Raw genomic sequence first — 20,527 nt, forward strand, 5'->3', positions numbered from 1 at the left:
GCGGCGGGCGCTGAGAGACACCGGCCGCCCGCGCCGCTTGGCTCCTGCTCAGGCAGCGGCTCTGGCCCGACCCGCTCAGCCTCTGCCAGGCTCTGGCGCGCACCTGCCGGATAAGTGGCTCCCGAGTCCCTGAGGCCGCGGCCACCTCCGTCACCTTCGCGGCCGCTGCGTGGAGCCTCCCGGCTTTGCGTCCTCGCGGCTGCGGCTGCGGCTGCGACTCCTGGGCTCAGCTCTCGGGCTCCATGGACTGTGCGTCGCGGCTCCAAGGCTCTGGGCTCGCCCGGCCAGCTCGCGCCCCGACATGGGTGAAACTTCGCCCAAGTGTGGGTTCTAGGGAGAACCTCTTGAAGCCAGGAGTGGAGCGGAAAGGGGATAGTGACAGACAGGTCTCAGGTTCCCCATCAGGGCGGTGCAGGGAGTGGGTTGTGTATCCGCGACCCTGGGGCATTAGCACCGCCGGTGAGGAAGGGGCGAGTGGGTCCAGTGGGCCCTAGGGCCGCGGAGCAGAAGGAGCCAGCAAGGGGGATTGGAGTGGTGAACCCCGCCGACTTCCTCGAGGACAAAGTTTGGTTCCTTGGCCGCTTTGCGTAGCGTCTGTCTGGGTCCGGCGTGGAGAGCTGAAAGTGCCGCATAGACGCGCCCCCTGACCACATAAACTCACTCCAGCCTCCGCTCCTTTCGCCCCACCCCACCTGGCCTTGGCTGGGGCAGGTCGTGGATAAGAAAGGCGAAGGGAAGAGGGACGGCCTTCCATTGAAGGCCCACTACGTGCCAGGCCCCGTGTCCGATGCCTCCCGCTTCCCATAAAAGCCCTCCCAACCCAGCGTCCAACGTGTGTGCAGGGAGGGGACAGGAGAGAAGACTCCACTGTGCTTGCGGGGGTGGTGGCCCCGCCGAGCCTTCCTCATACCTGGTTTCCGCAGTGAATGAGGCCCGCGGCTGGGGCCTCTACACCCAGGCCTGAGTCTGTCCTCACGGTGCCCGGGAGCCCCGTCGGGATGCGGCGCCTCCTGAGCCTGATTCTGCTCTTCCCCACGATGAGGCTGGCGTGCGCATCTCGTAGCCCAGGTGGGGTTGCACCGCGGGGCCTCGGCGCCAGGGAGCCCCGGTACTCGCTGACGGCGCATTAATACGTGTCCCAGGAAGTCAAGTACCTGAGCCGCGGCCGCGCGGGGGTCACACAAGAAACCTTTCTCTCCCCCCGCCCAGGCTTCCCTTGGGGTTCACCGCCACCGGGCCTGGTCCGGGCTGTAGCGTTGGAAAGGGCGCAAGGTGAGCCGGCTGTCAGGGATGGTGTTTGCCGCCGGCCTCTGCGCCTCCGTGGAGGCTATACTGGCGCTCCAGTACCTGGGCCCGGTCGCCGCGGGCGGCGGCGTCTGTCCCGAGGGCTGCCCTGAGAGCAAGGCCATTGCTCCTGCCGTCCGCTTCCTGGCGGCCAACCTGGACGCCAGCATCGACCCATGCCAGGACTTTTACCCGTTCGCCTGCAGCGGCTAGCTGCGGCACCACGCCATCCCCAACGACAAGCTTATCTATGGCACCATCGCGACCAACGACGAGCAAAACGAGGAGCACCTGCGGCGCCTGCCTGCGCCGCCCAGTGCAAGGTGCGCACCTTCCGCTCGTACCTCAACACGCGCGAGATCGAGCGACTGAGTCCTCGGCCCATGCTGGAGGTCATCGAGGACTGCGGGGCTGGGACCTGGGCGGCGCGGCGGAGCGCCCCGGGGTCGCGACGCGGTGGGACCTCAACCGGCTGCTGTACAAGGTGCAGGGCGTGTACAGCGTCATGGTGCTCTTCTCGCTCATGGTCAGCCTGGAACACAGGACCACCTCGCGCTACGTCATCCGCGTGAGTGCGCCCCGCCGCCGCCTCCCCAGCGCCCCGCCGCCTCCCCAGGGCCCCGCCGCCTCCCCAGCGCCCTGCCAGCGGCCACTTGCCCAGTGGCCTTGCCCAGGAGTCCCTGAGCGCGGGAGGCGGGTGTGCGAGAGGAGAGGAGGGGAGGGGAGAAGACAGCTGGGGAGGGGAGGAGAGCGCATGGCGGCAGAGCGCGGGAGGAGGGCGCAAGTAATTTCCCTGGGTTAATTTCGGTGTTTATTGGAGCCACAGGGGCAGCAATTTCCCAGCCCTCTGGCAGGCAGTGAGGACGGGGTGGGAGAGGCTCGCCGGCGGGCTGGGCTGACATCTCCCTGAGGGCTGGGGCTGGCCCCAAACCAGGGACCTCACCTGTCAGTGTGGCACTGCGGAGTGCCCCTGACAGGTAGGGAAAGTGCAGGCTTACAGGGGTAAGATTGGGTGTCCCCAGGCTGGAACAGTCAGGGATGGGGGCTTTGGCCATCCCCTCTGAGTGGAAAGAGGGGCTGGTGTCTGCGTGCTTCTGGGGCTGTACCCATGGATACTCTGTGCATTAGGGTGGGAATTCCATCTGTGTGGGGAATCTGGCATGTGGACCTCTGACCTCTGGCCCCTGTCTCCCTCCCCAGATTGACCAGGATGGGCTCACCCTGCCAGAGAGGACCCTGTATCTAGCTCAGGATAAGGAGAGTGAGAAGGTGTGGGGGCATGGGATAGGGAGGGAGGGGTGGCCTGGGGCCCCAGGATGGGCGGACCCAGGCTAGGTCTGTCCCTGTCCCTGGATGAGCCCCCTCCCCTGGTACAGATCCTGGCAGCATACAGGGTGTTTATGGAGTGAGTGCTCAGCCTCCTGGGGGCAGACGCTGTGGAGCAGAATGCCCAGGAGACCCTATGGCTGGAGTGGGGGTGGCTGACAACAGGGGACCATGGGGCAGGGCTGGCTCAGCCCTGATCTCTACCCCCATGCAGATCACTGTGTCAGAGTATGACGATTTCCAGGAAGATGTCAGCTCCATGTACAAAAATGCCATGCTGGGGCAGCTGCAGAAGATCACCTCCCCAAGCCCCTCCCCTGCCGCCTGGACTTGCCTACTGGGTGTGCCATGAATTTCCACCCCCACTTCTGTCCAGTGGTCACATTAGAGGAGGCAGCACTCTAGTAGGACCCAGAGCCCGAGGATCCGATCCTGGCTCTCCGCTCTGCTTTTTCCCAGGCCCTGGGCAGGGCTGGGAGCTTCCTGAGCTGCAGTCTTCTCGCCTGGGGATGGTTGGAAAGAAAAAGTGTGGCTACAGCTCTGCTGTCCCTGGGCTACCCCCGGGAGAGCCTCCTGGTGTCCACCCACAATGGGGAGGAATGGAGGCCTTTGCAGGCCAGCTCTGAGTCAGTCACCCTCAAGCACAGATGCTGTCTCCCCATGGCAAGTCAGGAAATGATGCAGGCCCTGACCCATCAGCATCAGGGGCTGGCGTCAGTAGCAAGAGTGTCCTGCTGTGTCACTGAGCTCAGCACGCTCCAATTTCAGCCTCCACATACCTGGCATGACTTCCTACCCCTTCTTTGAGGGACTGTCTGGGTGCCAGATCCAGCCGCAGGCTGGGGAGCACAGGTGGGGGTGGTCGACATGTCTGAGCACCCCACCAGCTTCACCTGGCCCCCAGGGTCCCGCACAACTACCTTGTGTGGCTCGTGGTGGGGGTCCTGAGTGAGCACCTGCTCTTGCCATTCCACGAGGCACTGCACCAGCTGGCATGGGAGATGGAGGGCAGTGACAAGCCACGGGAGCTGGCCCGGGTCTGCCTGGGCCAGGCCAATCACCACTTTGGCATGGTGCTGGCACCCTCTTTGTACGTGAATGCTTCTCAGCTGCCAAGGTGGGCTGCTGTGGTTTAAGGTGGGGAGGATGGTGCTGAACTGAGGGCAGAGCCCTCCCGAGGCCATGGTCCCAACATAGGGAGCCCCACACGTCCCCCTGCAGACAGAGGCACCAGACCCTGCTAAGGCAGCCCATTCTGAGGCTCCAGGCTGCCCCTCCGCAGGCCTCCTCCTCTTGGTCTGTTAGCAGTAGGTGGTCCTCCCCGCCAGGCCCTGCCCACCTTCTCAGCCATGCTCAGGGGGCACTGCCTTAGGGATGCCCATGGTCGTTGCTACAGCTGTTCCCTCTTCTAGCCTGTGAGCTTACTGTCGGAGGAGAAGGGCCTGGATCCCTACCTTTAAGGTGTCCTGTTTGTGCTCAGCACTGAGCTCTGGGCTTAGGAAGTGGTGCTAAAAGACTCCCTCATGGCAGGAGTGATGGAACAAAGTGAAAAGCGGCTGAGTTGACCCCTGCTCCCTGACCCCTGACCCTCAGGTGCAGCAGCTGGTGGAAGACATCAAGTACATCCTGGACTGGTGCCTGGAGGAGCTGGACCGCACGGAGACCAGAACAGCTGCTGGGGCCATGGTGAGGGGCCCCCAGAGCCATCTGTTGGCCTCATGCACATTGACTGAACACCTACTGTGTGCCAGCGAAAGAGAATAAAAGGGATAAAGAGTCTTCTTGGAGTTGACCAGGTCTGCCTCCCCCACTGTAAAGCCCCCTCCCAGGCTGGCCTAGTGCTCCCCTTCTCAGTGGGTGGGAGGTGGGCAGGGGGCGCTGTGACCCGAGGCCCCATGCCACCCTTACCTGCCCTCCTGCCCGCAGCTCCAGTACACGATGGCGATGGTCGGCTACCCGGGCTTCCTGCTCAAACTGGGTCTGTGGACACGGAGTATGAGGTGGGCCTGTGTCCCTGCCTGCCCAGCCTGACCACAGCCCCTCTGCTAATGGCACCTGGGAGGGCAGGTGGCCTGCATGGCCCGGTTGTGGCGCTGCCTGCAGGTGGCCCTGGCCTGGTCCGAGGCTGAGTGCTGCCCGTGTCCCCCACAGTTTGAGGTCCACAGGAAAACCTGCGAGAACAACTTGAGCAGCATCCGCTTCAGCATCCGGAGCTCAGTCAAGAAGATTCGGCCGGAGGTGGGCGAGTCCACGTGGGGGCCTGGCCCGGAGCTGGGGGTCAGAAGAGGGTGAGGAGGTAGGAGCCGGGAGGGTGGTGGCCCAGCCCAGAGGTGGCACAGACAATGCACTGTCAGGAGATGGCTGCAGCTGGGCCACCAGGATGGCCTTCCAGGACGAGGAGGCTAGGGTGTGAGGATGGGGAGGGGGTGTGTGCCCTGCAGCTCACCCCACCTTCCTATAGAGGTGCTCCCCCCACAGGTGCTCATTGCCTTCTATCTACCCAGCAAGAAGCAGATGGGTATGGGGTGTGTCTCTACACCCCCTGAGTCTGAATGTGGGCGGGTCTCCCACTGACCACACCCTGCCTGTACTGACATCACAGAATCTCCTGCAGTCCAGGCTCTTTGACCTGACTTTAGTGGTCAAGACGTAACATACCCTGGCCAATGCATGCTCGGTGACATCTGCGTGGCAAGCTTCTATCAAGAAGAACTTCAGCTGCTTCTTGGTGTTGGGGTCTGGTGTGTGACCTGGTAGCGAAGGGGGAAGCTCTGGTTGGGTGGGGTCAGTAGGCCCTGGGACCGTCTTCAGTCAGAGGGTGCAATTGCAAATCCCACATAGTAAATCCCACATGTTGTAGACATCTGGGGACCCCTTGGGAGGGGTGCAAAGGCCAGTTATGCAGATGCTAACCCGGTGAGGAGGCCTATTCCTGGAACCAGTGGGACCAGGGCATCATGAGATACCACATCAGCACCCAGGCCAGAAGGGCACAGCTGGGATCCCCCTTGAATCCTCCCAAGAGGCTGCAGGGAGCATGCTTCTCTTCCCTGATCATGAAGCTTCCTGTGCCAGTCACCAAAACCGTGCAGGGGCTAACGGGCTCCATGGGGAGGGGACCTGGGATCTGGTGGGGACTGAACTTGTGATGCCATCTGGGGTCTGAATTTCGCAGGGAGTGAGACGCCTCTGCTCACAAGGAGTTGCTCAGCCTGAATGGCCTGCCCAGACCGCAAGCACCTCAAGACTAACCCGGACCTTGGGGTTGGTTAAGGGACATCAGGCCCTCCTGAGTGCCTATAGTTTTCTGGTCTCACCACATGCCTCAGCACAGTCCTGGGCCATGGGCGCCCCAAGAGCTCACATTTAATATGCAGCTGGCGCCTTCACCCTTCATGCAGGCACCCACCCCCTGTGGTTCCCGGGTGTCCGGGGAGGAAGGGAACTGGGTGCCTCAGGCCAGGGGTTGACACAGTACACCATCCGGATTGCACGCTTTCAGTGAATTGCAGAGTATTAGAGTTTAGTGGATCCACGGATTATATGATCTAGTTTTAACCGACCTCATCCTCCAAAAGGGCCAAGAAGCTCACACACAATTCCTGTAAAGAATCTTCAGCTAACACCAGAAATCCAGAGCAGGTGAACCACAGCAGAAGGGAGAGCTGAGAATTCCTTATTATTCCTGGCAGAGCGCACGTCACCTGGGGTACACACCTCAGCAGACATTAGCCCCTAATATAAAAAGTTAGCAAACAAAACTCCGAATTTCCCCCACTCTGTGATCACTGCTGAAGTTTGCCCCTGGTACCTTGTTCCTGGAGGTATTACTAAAAATTACTTAGGAGCAGTGTGAAATCCTCATAGTTGGCAAGGTGTCTAAAACTAAACTTTTTTTTTTTTTTTTTTTTGAGATGGAGTCTCACTCTGTCACCCAGGCTGGAGTGCAGTGGCAGGATATCAGCTTACTGCAACCTCCAGCTCCTGTGTTCAAGTGATGCTCCCTCTTCAGCCTCCCAAGTAGCCAGGACTACAGGGATGCACCACCATGCCTGGCTAACTTCTGTATTTTTAGTAGAGACAAGGTTTCACCATGTTGGCCAGGCTGGTCTTGAACTCCTGACCTCAAGTGATCTACCAGTCTTGGCCTCCCAAAGTGCTGGGATTACCCGGCCAAACGAAGCTTTCAGACCGAAGAAAGCACACAATTTTTTCCCAACAATGTTTAAGTGCAGTTCAACCCAGTACTTCTTGATATTTCCATACGCGATGACAAATATTTGGAAAGCTCTTTTAAAGTTTTTGCTTGATAGCATGAGACTAAAAACACCTACCACCAAGCAGACACTTACTCTTTCTGCTGCGGGAAACATGGCAGAAACAATGAGCAGTAAATGATCTGCCGACAAACCGAAAGGCATTTCTTTGTCAGCAAACACCTTCGGAAGATGTAGAGAAAACACGGCCGAAGATTGGAAGAAACTCGTGTTAGAGCAAATTACCCAGTGTGGGAGGTTTGCTTTGCAGTGGGCTGAAAGCACAGATGTTCCCAACGTGGCTCAGCTGAAGGTATTTGCCAGGTGCTGTTCCGATAGGGAAATACACATACCCACTTTCTGCCACTAAAGAGAAGCTATAGCAGAGAATATCTGTTGCCAACAGGAAGTGCCTTTTTAAATAAAAACAATGTCATAGGAAACGATGGAACAGCTACTCAGTTTTTTCAGGCCAAGCGTGGTGGTTCCTCCCAGCACTTTGGGAGGCCGAGGAGACGGATCACTTGAGGACGGGAGTTCAAGACCAGCCTGACCAACATGGAGAAATCCTTTCTCTACTAAAAATACATAAAATTAGCCAGGCATGGGGGTGCATGCCTGTAATCCTAGCTACTCAGGAGGCTGAGGCGGGAGAGTAGCTTGAACCTAGGAGGCAGAGGTTGCGGTAAGCTGAGATCGCACCATTACACTCCAGCTTGGGCAACAAGAGCAAAAATTCCATTTCAAAAAAAAAAAAAATCTTTTTCAGGATATGAATCAGGGTGCAGTGGTAGGCTCATCCTTACCACTCAGTCATTGGCTCACCCCCGTCTAATCAGCACAGGAAAGAAGCCTGGCGCATAAATGGGGTGTTGCAGAAGGCAGTGAGGTTCATTTTGTAAAGCTTAGATTGCCACAGAATAGAAACTTAAACTTCCAGCCTGGCCAATGTGGTGAAACCTTGTCTCTACTAAAAATACAAAAACTAACCTGGCGTGGTGGCATGCACCTGTAATCCCAGCTACTCAGGAGTCTGAGGCACCAGAATTCCCACTGCACTCCAGCCAGGGCGATGGAGCGAGACTCCGTATAAGAAAAAAAAAAAAACATAAATAGAAACTTTAAGCTACTTGGTAAGGGGTTGGGTGCAACCGTGGAAGCTTTCCAGACACATAGAATGAGTCACAGAATGACAAAGTACTGAACCCATTGTCCTGAGTTCTCCCTCTCTTTCTTCCTAACTCTCCCTCCCTCCTTCTTACAGTCCAATTTGCTGACTTTGAACTGAAAAGCTCTCTGTTTAGGCACACCATGAGAAGACTGAAAATATAAATATACTTTCTGTGTGTCCTTCAGGTAAAAATGTCATTTCAATGAAAAAATGAGAAGGTAATTATCTTTCAATGTAAACTCATGCTAAGGAAAGGGCACATTTTTTAATAGAAGTTTGAAAATAATTTTGTGATTCTTGATTTTGTGGTCAATAATGTGATTGACTGATAAGCTCTTATACTTACACATAAAAAAAAAACCCAAAAAACTAGAGAACAAAATGATCTAATTCCAGAACAATCTATTTTAAAACTAGTCCAGTTTTTAAAAAATAGAAGTCCTTGGATGTGAGCGCTCATGTAAAATATAATCATACAGCACCTACCAGTTGCTTAGAAAGAGGAACTAACAGACAACTGGAAAGATAGTAGCTGGATTTCACCAAAACCTTTTGCATATTTGGTGGATGGAATGTAACAATGAGTATGATAATTTAGTAAGGCCAGCTAACGGAGTCCATCTCTGTTCACGTCTCATATTTTTGTAACAACCACTGAAACCCAGAATTGATAAAACTGTCCTGAAACCCAGGTTCTCAAATACATGTTTTGTTTTGTTTTGAGACAGGGTCTTGCTCTGTCACCCAGGCTGAAGTGCAGTGGCGAAATCTCAACTCACTGCAGCCTTGACCACCCTGAGCTCAGGTGATCCTCCCACCTCAGCCTCCCAAGTAGTTGGGATGACAGGCCTGTGCCACCTGACCTGGCTAATTTTCTAAAAATTTTGGGGCTGGGCATGGTGGCTCACGCCTGTAATTCCAGCACTTTCTGAGGTCAAGGCAGGCAAATCACTTAAGGTCAGGATTTCGAGACCAGCCTGGCCAACATAGTGAAACTCCATCTCTATGAAAAATTCAAAAAATTCGCCTGGCATGGTGGTAGGTGCCTGTAATCCCAGCAACATGGGAGGCTGAGACAGGAGATTCACTTGAATCTAGGTGGTGGAGTTTTCAGTGAGCCTAGATCCTGCCACTGCACTCCAGCCTGGGAGACAGAGTGAGACTCCACCTCAAATCTAAACAAAAATGTTGTGTAGAGATGAGGTCTCACCATTTTGCCCAGGATGGTCTGGAACTCCTGAACTCAAGCAATCCTAACCCCTCTTCCTCCCAAAGTGCTGGGATTGCAGGCATGCAACCACCATGCTTGGTAAAGAGACGTTTTACAATGTTAATTCAATTTTCATAAACAAAGAAGCATACAATCATTCTCGTTATTTCTAGTGAGCACAAAGTTTCTTTGTTTTTTTCTTGAGACAGGGTCTTGCTCTGCACCCAGGCTGGAATGCAGTGACATGATCGTACCTCCCTGCAGCCTCCACCTTCTCAGGGCCCAGACGATCCTCCCATCTCTGCCTTCTGAGTTGCTGGGACCACAAGCATGGGCAACCAAGCTTGGCTAATTTTTGTAGTTTTTGTAGAGACAGGGTTTCACCATGTTGACAAAGTGCTTCTTGTACCATTGTAAATGTACAAATAAACTTGTAATAGTGTAAAGTTTGCTGGAAAATGTGGCTGATTTCACCTTTATTCTTTCAGTGTTCTCTTGGGGCAGGTGTGGTACTAAGTATGGGTGTACTGGGATGGATGCTCCAGAATGCTTTTGGAGGGAGGTCAGAAACACCCAGAGTCTGCTCCTTCACCAGCTCCACCTCTGCCCTCTACCCTCTACCACCCACACCCTCTGCCCAAAAGACCAGACCCTTCTCCTGGCAGCAGCCAGAGTGCTCATTTCCCAACCAGGGAGGGCCACAGCCCCCTCAAAGACCTCCAACCACACCCCTCCACCCAGACTTCACGGTCCCCTATGCCCCCCACTCTCCTGACCCCGCAGGCTTTCCCCCCTCTACCCACCCTCTGATCCAGCTACCGGCTGCTGGCGCTGCCCCAGGGCCTTTGCGCTGCTGTGCTGCCTTGCTGAAGCCCCCACTGTGTGCAGGTCTCTTACTCAACCGTCTGCTCCTCAGCAGCCCCTCCTGACCTGCGTTATCCACCCCTCCAGACACCGTGCCCACAGGCACTCATGATTTTTCTCCTAGGAAGTAGTACTGGCATTGCATTGTCTAACACTTCCTTTTATTATTGCTTTGTGATTTCCAGAAATCTATGCCCAGCGCCCAGATGGCCTGGGACGGGCCATGGACTCTGGGCTGCTGCCCTGCACCCAGAGCTTCCCAGCCGCTCCTCAGATCTCAGTTGGGTGCTGAAATTGACCTTAGGGGGCTTCGAGCATCAGAGTGGCTGTGACTTGGGGCAAGCCTCTCTGCCTCATGGTCCCCTAGAAGGGGCGCAGGGGTGCAGAATTAGCCCAGTGGAGGGACAGCAGATGACTGTGTCAAAGACTCCCTGGGAATCCTGGCCACAGCAGCCTCGTTGGCTGGCGGGATGGGCTGCAGGGTGGCAGAAAGCTGCTTCTCCAGGCATCCTGATGCTCCCCAAGTCCTCATGCCCCTCAGGTGCTGCCATGACTGGAGCTAAGAAAGGCACAGGGGCCTATATCTGGGTGCCTCGAGTCCCTGGGGAGGGAGCCTGTCTGGGTTATGGGTGGGGGCTAGGTAGTCTGAGCCTCTTTTCCTGGGATGCAGGCAGCTGCCAGGCACAAATCCCCAGTCCCTGTTGTTAGGGTCGAAATTTGAAGGCAAGCTAAAGCAAAAGGCATGGTGTTATGGGCTCAGTCCCCAGGGCGCACGGGGAGGTGAAGTTCCGTGGCAGGACATCTGTGTGGGGACTCCAGGGGGGACAGCTCGGAATGGAGGCCGGCAGGACCACTGGAGGTGGGGAGCAAAACTCCGGGATGCGGAAGCAGGAGCCCCAGGAACAGGGCACTCAGAGAGCAGCGGCTGTCCCCAGTAGCAGCAGGATCCCGGCCAGCAGAGGCAGCAACTCGGGGATCCTGGCCCGACCCAGATGCGCAGCGTTGGTGGTGCCAGCAGGGGGCGCCAGGTCGCAGTCCTTGTAGGGCTCCAGGCAGGCGGCGAAGGCCATGACGTGCGCTATGAAGCTCTGCTCCTGCACGCCATGCACCAGGTGCGACTGCGGGCCGCGCGCAAACACCGCCACGTCCTCGCCTGCGTGAGTCTCTGCGTCCAGGGGCACTGCTGACTGCTGCCGGTACTCAGGGCTCCCTGTAGGAGGGTTCAGTTCCGGTAGGAGGGTTCGGTTCCAGGCAGACAGGAGGAGACCCCTTCCCGCCAGTCCCCCATCCTTGGCACCCTGGTCCCTCTGAGAGGGCCACCCCGCGGCACTCACCGCTCTGGTTCTCGGTAACATCCGGCCGAGCACCGTCTTTGAGCACATAGCCGGGACCGTTTCCATATAGGAGAGCCGTGTAGGCCTTCCCGTCCCGGGCCTTGCCGGGGGCCAGCCCTGCAGAGAGAGGGGTCCCGTGGTTGAGCTGAACACAGCTGTGGAAATGCCTCCCATGTTCTAGGCACCGCCACCTTTTGCTGGTCCGGAGCTTAGTCCTTGAGACCCTACAGGGCAGGTGCCAGCATTATGCTTGTTGGATAAAAGTAGTTCTAAATTTCTCTCCAAATAATCAGTTCAGTTCTTTGTCCTCCATTTTAAAGTTTAACTTCTTCCTAGTTTTAGTAAACAACCTTTTCCAGCGGTTCTAATCAGTAGTTCACATCTGTTCCCCTGGTCATCTGCTCTATCCTGACTCACCCTGATCACCTGCTTTGACCTGAGTCACCTTCAGTTACCTGTTTTGTAACTATTATTATGGACAAACTGCTCACCCACCACTCTGGCTCCTACTCCTGATCGTTTTAAAATAGCCAATCGGAATTAGCCTGGACTGTTGCGTCAAACCATAGCCAACAAGGAATGCACTAGGGGCCACCTGCGTCAGGGATAAGAACCCGTTCACCGCCTGTGATCGTGTGTGCTCAGGATTGCTCCCTCTGTGAGACACACCTTTCTATAGAATTGCCTTGCTAAGAAGATTTATACTCGAGTGCTACTTCTTTTGCAGCACCCAAAATTTCCGTATAACATGCCCATTTCATAGAGGAGGAAACTGAGGCTCAGATTTCACCCACATAATTTATGGGGCAGCACCTGCCTCTCTGCCCAGGCCTACCGTAGATGGAGCTCCCTCGCAAGGGGTAGCCACCAAAGGAGAAGACGTGGGAGTGGTCAGCGGTGACGAGGGTCAGCGTGTCCTCCTCGCTGGTGAGCTGGCCCGCCCTCTCAATGGTGTCGTCGAACATGATCGTCTCAGTCAGTGCCCGGTAAGCCCTGCTTTCATGATGACCATGGTCGATGCGGCCGCCTGCAGGAAGGCCAGAGCGGGGTGATGCTTGAACCTGCCCCTGCTCCACCCACTACTCCCACTACCCAAGGGGCCATCACACACCCTCGACAAAGAGGAAGAATCCTCGGGGGTTCCTGCTCAGCAGGTGTAGGGCGGCCTCCGTCATCTCCATCAGGGAGGGGTCTCGTGTGGATTCTCGGTGGATCTCATATTTCATGTCTCCGGGCTCAAAGAGACCTGTGGGACAAGGGGTCCTGTGGTGACTGGCAGGCTGGGGGTGGGAGGGTGCTGGCAGACCTGCACACAGGCTCGGAAGATGCCATCTGAGGCCATACGAGGGGTGCCAGGGCAGGAAGGGGGTCTTTACCCATGAGGTGGGTCACAGACGGGTCCAGGGAAGCCTGCATGAGCTCAGTGTGGTTCCACACGTACCGGGCACCCTGCAGGGACACAGCCAGGCCTCAGCCCACAGCCCGGAGCCCCACACCCCTGCACTCCCCCTGCTGTGACCCCGCACCCACCAGCCCCCATCACCTGGTACTTGGCCAGCCATTCCTGCACCAGATTCTTCCCGTCCAGCCTGATTCCATTCTGGCTGGCATCACTTGGGTACTCAGGGTCTGGGGTCCCCGTGGGAAACATGTACTTTCGGCCTCCGCCCAGGATCACCTGGGCACAGAGGATGGGGCAGGTGGGTTTGGGGTCTGGCTGGCCCCGTGCCCCTTCCTCATGCACAGCCCTTGGCTTCCCTCCCCAGGGCTGTGGGAAGGGCCCCGCCTGTGCTGCACCTTCTACGTCTCCAACCTCCAGACCCTGCTGGCCCCATCAGGCTGTTGGTTGCCTGGATCTGAGCCTGTGTTCCCACCCTCCCCTCTGCCCAGCCCCAGCCCTTGGCCTTGGGGTCTCACGTCAATGTCCACGTTGGAGATGAGCTGCGTGGCGATGTCCTGGCAGCCCTCCTGGAGGGCCGAGGCAGGCATGTCAGCATCTGAGTACCAGTTGCGGTTCACCGTGTGTGCGTAGGTACCGGCTGGCGAGGCGTGCTGCACTCGTGTGGTGGTCACCACTCCCACTGACTTCCCTGAGGGTGACAGAGGTCAGGATATGCGACAGAGGTCTGTGACCTGGCCCTGACCCCGCAGCGGGCCCCAGCTCACCTGCCTTCTTGGCCCGGTTCATCACGGAGACGACCTCGTTGCCGCGGGTCGTGTTGCACTGGTTAAAGCGGGCGGCTGCGCTCAAGCCGATGGTCTGGAAGTTGCCCTTGACCCCGCACAGGTAGGCCGTGGCTGTGGCTGCGCTGTCCGGCACATGCTTGTCTACACTGTATGTCTGGGGACAGAGACACTCTGGGCTCTTCTCTGGGGCAGACACCCAGACCCAGACCATGATCTCTGTCCTCTGGGATTGCAGCTGCCTCCAGCTCTTACTCCAGCCCCAGCAGTTCAGGGTCCCTCCCTCCTCCCGCCCTCCATAGCCAGGATTCCTCTTCTCCGCTTGGAAGACTCTGAGGTGGCCCAGGCCTCACCTTGGACAGAGCCACGTATGGGAAGCGGTCCATGGCCAGGGGCGTCTCTGGCCCCAGTTTGTCCTTCTTCTGCCCCTTTAGGATCCTGGCGGCTGTCACTGTAGACACCCCCATCCCTGAAGGAGCAGAAATGTGTGAGGCTTGGGCCCCAGGGCTGTCCTGGAACCACCGGCGGTCCGGGTGCCGGGGCTGTGAGGGCTGCGGGCTGGACAGCCTTGCTCACTCACCGTCGCCCAGGAAGAGGATGAGGTTCTTGGCGGCTGTGTGTGCGAGCTGCAGCTTCTTGGCGGCATCCAGGGCCTCGGCTGCCTGACGGTTCCAGAAGTCCGGGTTCTCCTCCTCAACTGGCCAGGGGGAGAGCAAAGATCAGGTCAGCCTGGGCTGGTGGTGCCCTGTGTGTAGGGGCAGCGGGGGGAGCGTCATTACCTGGGATGATGCCCAGGGAGAGCTGTAGCCTCAGGCCCAGCAGCAGCAGCAGCAGTACCCAGGGTCCCTGCATGTCTGGAGGCAGCAGGAGAGCGGTGAGGCGGGAATACCGGGTATGGAGTAGGAGCTGCACTCCAGGCTGCCTGGGTTTAAATCCGGGAGAACTGTCCCGGCCCCTCCCCTTGTTGCCACCTTGACCCCGCCCAGCCTCTTAATTAAGCTACACTGTCTGAAGGGAGTGGCAGGGTGTGGCTGGGCTGGGCTGGGGTCCTGAGAAAGGCGGCTCAGGGTGGGACCAGGTGTCCCCCAGGGAAGGGAGGGGTGTTGGGTGCAGATGCCATCTGAGTGAGTGTGGTGTTCCTCCTGCAGCCAGGAGCCTGCCCCCCAACCCCTGCTCATTGTGTTGTGTGGAACAAGACACCCTGTCACTCGTTCATTCACCCATTGTTTCTGTATTTCCTGGGAGCTGGGGCCAGGCTCTGTTCTGGTGCGGAGAGGAAGGGAAGCTGGAGGCACACAGCCCGGGCTAGGGCCTGGGTTCAGCGTCCTGATGCCAGGAGCCTGGGCCATGCGGGAAAGGGCCTCGGCACCCCCTTGCTCCTTCATCTGTCCCTAGCCTGGACGGGTGGGGCTGGCAGAAATCTGGGCTTAAAGCTCCAGGACTGTGGGCAGCTGTGGGGCCAATGGTGACAACACTGAGAGGGGCCGCACCAGTCTCGCCCATTGCTCACATGTTGTGTGTGATTGTGTGTGTGTTTTCCTGGGTGCACTCACACTGATGTTTGGATGATGCAGGTGGGGTAGAGTCCAGCGCCCTGGGCCAGCCAGGCCTGGGTTGCGTCTCCAGAGCAGCTTGTGCACTTGAGGTTGACCCCTGTTCCCTGCACAGGTAGACGGAGCTGGGGCGAGTCTGTTTTCCGTGGGCCCCGGGCACACCCAGAACTGTGGCCTCTCACGTGGGGCTCTGAGGTTTTGATAGCCTCAGGCTGACTTAGAAAGTATTTCTCCAGTTCACAAACCCCCCATCATTTTTTTTTTCTTCCTGGTTTTTATTACTAGTTTGTTTTTTTGAGACAGGGTCTGCCTGTGTCACCATCACGCCACACCTCCCAGGCTCAAGCGATCCTCCCACATCAGCCTCCCATGTATCTACGTTACATGCAGCTAATTTTTAATTTTTTTGAGAGGCAGGATCTCCCTATGGTACCCATGCTGGTCTTGAACTCCTGGGTTCAAGTGATCCTCCAGCACTGCTAGGATTGCAGACTTGAGCCACCAGTCTGGGCCCACATTCAGGAGAAATGTGTCTAGACGGGAAGCAGAGTGCTCAAGGGCGGGCAAAACAGACCTCTGCCCTCATGGAGGGCACGATCCAGCGGAAGAGGAATGTTTTGAGAGATGTACGAAGCACTGGCCATCAAATTGTGGGGAGTTGCTGGACTAGGACAAGGGGTAGGAAGGCCTTTCCTAGAAAGTGTGCTTGGAGCTGAGGATTAGGGATGACTAGGAGTTAGGCTGATGAAGGAGGTGAGGTGGAGACGGGAGGAGAAACGGTCTGTCTCTGTCCGAGATCACCCTGTGTTAGGGCAGTGGCTGACCCTTTTCTGGGATCACCCAAGGTGGGATAGTGGGTGGATGAGACACGTGGACTGCCAAGATTAGTAGATTTTGAATCCTGCCTCTGCCATGTCCTGCTGTGTGGCCTTGGGCAATCTACTTGTGTCTTTGTTGCTTCTGATAGGAAAGGAGGGTGGTGAGAGAGAGTCAAGTTGAAGGGAGACAAAGTTTTAAAATGTTGGCTTTGGCTGCTGTGTGGAGATTGGATTAGAAATGAGGGTGTAAGGAAAAGGGAGGGATTTGAGTTTCTGGTGGGAATCAAGGTGGCTGGAGCCAGGGTTTGGTGCTACAGGTGGGGAAGGATAGAAAGTGATCCTTTTTTTTTTTTTTGAGATAGAGTCTCGGTCTGTCACCCAGGCTGGAGTGCAGTGGCATGATCTCAGCTCACAGCAACCTCTGCTTCCGGGTTCAAGCGATTCTCCTGCCTCAGCCTCCCGAGTACCTGGGATTACAGGCATGAGTCACTGTGCCTGGCTAATTTTCATAATCTTGGTAGAGAAGGGGTTTCATCATCACGGCCAGGCTGGTCTTGATCTCCTAGCCTCAAGTGATCTGACTGCCTTGGCTTCTCAAAGTGCTGGCATTATAGGTGTGATCAGAAGTGATAATTAACTGCACTTGGTCTGTGAGGGCGTGGTCAAGGGTTACTTCCATGTTTCTGGCTTCTGTTATTACAAGTAAAACAGAAGAAGAATGGCTGAACTTCATTAACATTTTCTGTTTGTTGTGGTCATGCAAAGAACATTTTCCATCTATTCCATTTAAAGACTAATAACAAAAGTAAGTCCTTATTTGTTCTGCAGGGATAACTCTTTTTTGAGAAAAAGACTTACTAAGACGTTGAAAGCCCCTGAGTCTCCCATCTTCTCCCCAGAGGTAACGACTATCCTGTATTTTGGTTAATTTCGCCTTTGCTGTTGATTGTTTTACCACAGAGGCATATTTTTCTAAATAATATAGTCATTGGTTTTGTGTGGTTTTCCACTTCATGTTTATTCTGTTTGGGGTTCATTGATCATTTTTATTTATTTATTTTGTTTTTAACTCTTTTTACTTTTTTATTTTTTACATTTCAGATGTTACCATTATAAACTTTTTCATCCAAGGGTATATTATGGCCTGTTATTTATTTATTTATTATTATTTTCATTTTTAAACAAGTTTTTTTTGTTGTTTGAGACAGAGTTTTGGTCTTGTTGCCCAGGCTGGAGCACAGTGACCCGGTCTTGGCTCACTGCAACCCCTGCCTCCCGGGTTCATGTGATTCTCCTGCTTCAGGCTCCTAAGTAGCTGGAAGTACAGGCATGTGGCACCAGGCCCAGCTAATTTTGTATTTCTTGTAGACACGGAGTTTCACCATGTTGGCCTGGGTGGTCTTGAACTCCCTACCTCAGGCGATCTGCACATCTCAGCCTCCCAAAGTGCTGGGATTACAGGCTTGAGCCACCACGCCCAGGCACAAGAAACGTTTTTGTTTTTGTTTTTGTTTTTGAGACGGAGTTTCTCTCTTGTTACCCAGACTGGAGTGCAATGGCGCGATCTCGGCTCACCGCAACCTCCGCCTCCTGGGTTCAAGCAATTCTCCTGCCTCAGCCTCCCGAGTAGCTGGGACTACAGGTGCATGCCACGACACTCGGCTAATTTTTTTTGTATTTTTAGTAGAGACAGGGTTTCATCGTGTTGGCCAGACTGGTCTCCAACTTCTGGCCTCAAGCCATCTGCCTGCGTCGGCCTCCCACAGTACTAGGATTACAGGAGTGAGCCGCCACACCCGGCTGGTTTATTACAGTTTTAATAAAATTTGGAAAAAATTTGAAAATAAGAATAACTAAAAGGACGGCTGGGCGCAGTGGTTCCCAGCTGTAATATTAGCCTTTGGGAGGCCAAGGTCAGAGGATTGCTTGAGCTCAAGCGTTCAGGTTAGCCTGGGTAACATTAAACGGACCCTGTCTCTCTCTGGACATATAGAAAAGAAAATCCCAAAAGGTAGAAGAAACCCAGGTATCCATCAACAGACAATGGAAAAACCAAATGGGGTCATACGCCCAAGGGAATATCATGCAGCCTTGAAAAGGAAGGAGACCCTGCAGAAGACCCTGCTACAACCTGGAGGAATGTTAGGACATTATGCTCGTGAAATATGAGAGTCACAAAAGGACCAGTGCTGTCACCTGCAAAATAAGGTTCTTAAAAACAATAACAAAAAGGGCAAATACACTTGAACACACTTCTCTGAGGTCCCCAGCGGAGTCAAATTCATAGAGACAGAAGCGGAGGGAGGTTACCTGGGACTGGGGGAGGGGCAGCAGGTTAGGGCTGGGGTTGGCGTTAGGGTTAGAGCTGGAGTTTAACGGGGACAGAGCTCCAGGGCTGCAGGGTGAGAACGTTCTGGAGATCAGCTGCACAGCAATGCGCGTGTACTCAGCACGGCCGCCCCGTACACTTGGCGATGGTGAAGGAGGTAAATGTGATGTACTGTGTCTTGTAGCCCAATCCAGAAATTGGTCTGAGTAGAAAAGGCTCCTCCAGCTCCACCCGCCCCAGCTCAACCACAGCAGCCCTCCTCCGCTCAGGCCTGCTCACCCCGAGCCCCAGGCTTGGTTCCCAGAGCCCAGGGGACCTCACCTGCTGCCCAGCCTCTGCCTGTCCCACCCCACTCCCCACCACAGCCATGCGCCTCCTCTCAGGCTGAGCTTTCTGGAGTCCTCCTCCCTGCAGCTCGCCTGGCTTCCCACTGTCGTCCTGGGGCTCTCAGGGAAGATGTCGCCCTTATGGGGTCTTCCTGCCCCCGGTAGTCGCCCCCCTGGTTCCCGCTGTCTCCTGCTTCATCTTTCTGAGTTAGGAACATTCCTGGCTAAAGGTCAGAGGAGACTCACTAACGGGCAGGCCCTTAATTAATTCATTGACTCACTCCAAAGTCAAAGCCAGACAGCAGCTTTCACGGCCATCCTGGTTTTTTTTCTTTTTTTTTGAGATGGTGTCTCACTGCCTCTCAAGCTGGAATGCAGTAGCACCCTCTTGGCTCACTGCAACCTCTGCCTCCCAGGTTCAAACGATTCTCCTGCCTCAGCCTCCAGAGTAGGTGGGTTTACAGGTGTGCACCACCATGCCCGGCTAATTTTTAAAAAATTTATATATAGGGGCCGGGTGCGGTGGCTCATGCCTGTAATCCCAGCACTTTGGGAGGCCGAAGCGGGCGGATCATGAGGTCAAGAGATCAAGACCATCCTGGCCATGGTGAAACCCCATCTGTACTAACAATACAAAAATTAGCTGGGCGTGGTGGCACACGCCTGTGGTCCCAGTTACTTGGGAGGCTGAGGCAGAAGAATCACTTGAACCCAGGAGGTGGAGGTTGCAGTGGGCCGAGATTGCACCACTGCACTCCAGCCTGGCAACAGAGCAAGACTCCGTCTCAAAAAAAAAAAAAATTTATATATATATATTTTGAGACAGAGTCTCACTCTGTCACTCAGGCTGGAGTACAGTGGTGCAATCTTGGCTCAGTGCAACCTCCGCCTGTCAGGTTCAAGCTATTCTCCTGCCTCAGCCTCCGGAATGGCTGGGATTACAAGTGCCCACCACCACACTTGGCCAATTTTTGTATTTTTAGTAGAGATGGGGTTTCATCATGTTGGCCAGGCTGGTCTCGAACTCTGGGCCTCATGTGGTCTGCCCACCATGGCCTCCCAAACTGATGGGATGACAGGCAATAGTCACCACACCCAGCTGAGGTTTGTTTCTAATTGAAAATTTTGACAAACTGTAGATTTACTTGTAGTAGTAAGAAATAATACAAGAAGGCTGGGTGCGGTGGCTCAAGCCTGTAACACCAACACTTTGGAAGGCCGAGGTGGGTGGAACACCTGAGCTCAGGAGTTCGAGACCAGCATGGGCAATATGATAAAATTTCATCTATACCCCCAAAATACAAAGAATTAGCCAGGCATTGTGGCATGTGCCTGTGGTACTGGCTATTCCTGAGGCTGAGGTGGATGGTTAAGCCTGGGAGGCGAGTTTGGGGTGAGCTGAGATTGCACCACTGCACTCCAACCTGAGTGACAGAGTGAGACAACATCTCAGAAAAAGAAATAATAATACTAATAATATAAAAAATGCCTTGGCCAGGTGCCATGGCTCATGCTCGTAATCTCAGCACTCTGGGAGGCTGAGGCGGGTGGATCACTTCAAGTTGGAAGTTGGAGACCAGTTTGACTAACACGGAGAAACCCCGTCTCTACTAAAAACACAAAATTAGCCAGGCATGGTGGCGCATGCCTGTAATCCCACCTACTCTGGAGGCTAAGGCAGGAGAATCCTTTGAACCGGGGAGGTGGAGGTTACGGTGAGTTAAGATTGCGCCACTGTACTCCAGCCTGGGCAACAAGAGCAAACAAACAATGTGTGATCTCTTGGGAATGGGTTTTTCACTCAACATAACTTCCTGGAGCTTCATCCAAGCATGGACCAATAGCTGCCTCCTCTGTAGTGCGGAGCTCTAT

General features: G+C 55.3%; 1 protein-coding gene and 1 pseudogene across 1 annotated transcript; one reads left to right on the forward strand and one right to left on the reverse strand.

Moving 5' to 3' along the window:
* The first annotated feature begins 998 nt into the window (after window positions 1–998).
* Window positions 999–10,117, forward strand: LOC105704686 (endothelin-converting enzyme-like 1; annotated as a pseudogene).
* Window positions 10,118–11,022: 905 nt separating this feature from the next.
* ALPG (alkaline phosphatase, germ cell) lies at window positions 11,023–14,481 on the reverse strand. Its single transcript, XM_064373436.1, has 11 exons — window positions 14,409–14,481; window positions 14,210–14,326; window positions 13,983–14,098; window positions 13,612–13,786; window positions 13,363–13,535; window positions 12,989–13,123; window positions 12,822–12,894; window positions 12,557–12,691; window positions 12,281–12,472; window positions 11,446–11,562; window positions 11,023–11,321 (listed from the first exon to the last, which is right to left on the reverse strand). The coding sequence occupies exons 1-11, from the start codon at window positions 14,479–14,481 to the stop codon at window positions 11,023–11,025; spliced, it is 1,605 nt and encodes a 534-aa protein (XP_064229506.1).
* Window positions 14,482–20,527: the final 6,046 nt, after the last annotated feature.

This window comes from Aotus nancymaae, unplaced genomic scaffold (assembly GCF_030222135.1).
Source record: "Aotus nancymaae isolate 86718 unplaced genomic scaffold, 86718_ANA_hifiasm-v0.15.2.pri h1tg000008l, whole genome shotgun sequence".
NCBI lineage: Eukaryota > Metazoa > Chordata > Mammalia > Primates > Aotidae > Aotus > Aotus nancymaae.

Coding starts and splice junctions, on each gene's coding strand:
- ALPG (XM_064373436.1), bottom strand. CDS start 14,481: ATGCAGGGACCCTGGGTACTGCTGCTGCTGCTGCTGGGCCTGAGGCTA. Junction 14,099..14,209: donor CATCCTCTTCCTGGGCGACG/GTGAGTGAGCAA, acceptor CTGCTCCTTCAG/GGATGGGGGTGTCTACAGTG. Junction 13,536..13,611: donor GAACCGGGCCAAGAAGGCAG/GTGAGCTGGGGC, acceptor TGTCACCCTCAG/GGAAGTCAGTGGGAGTGGTG.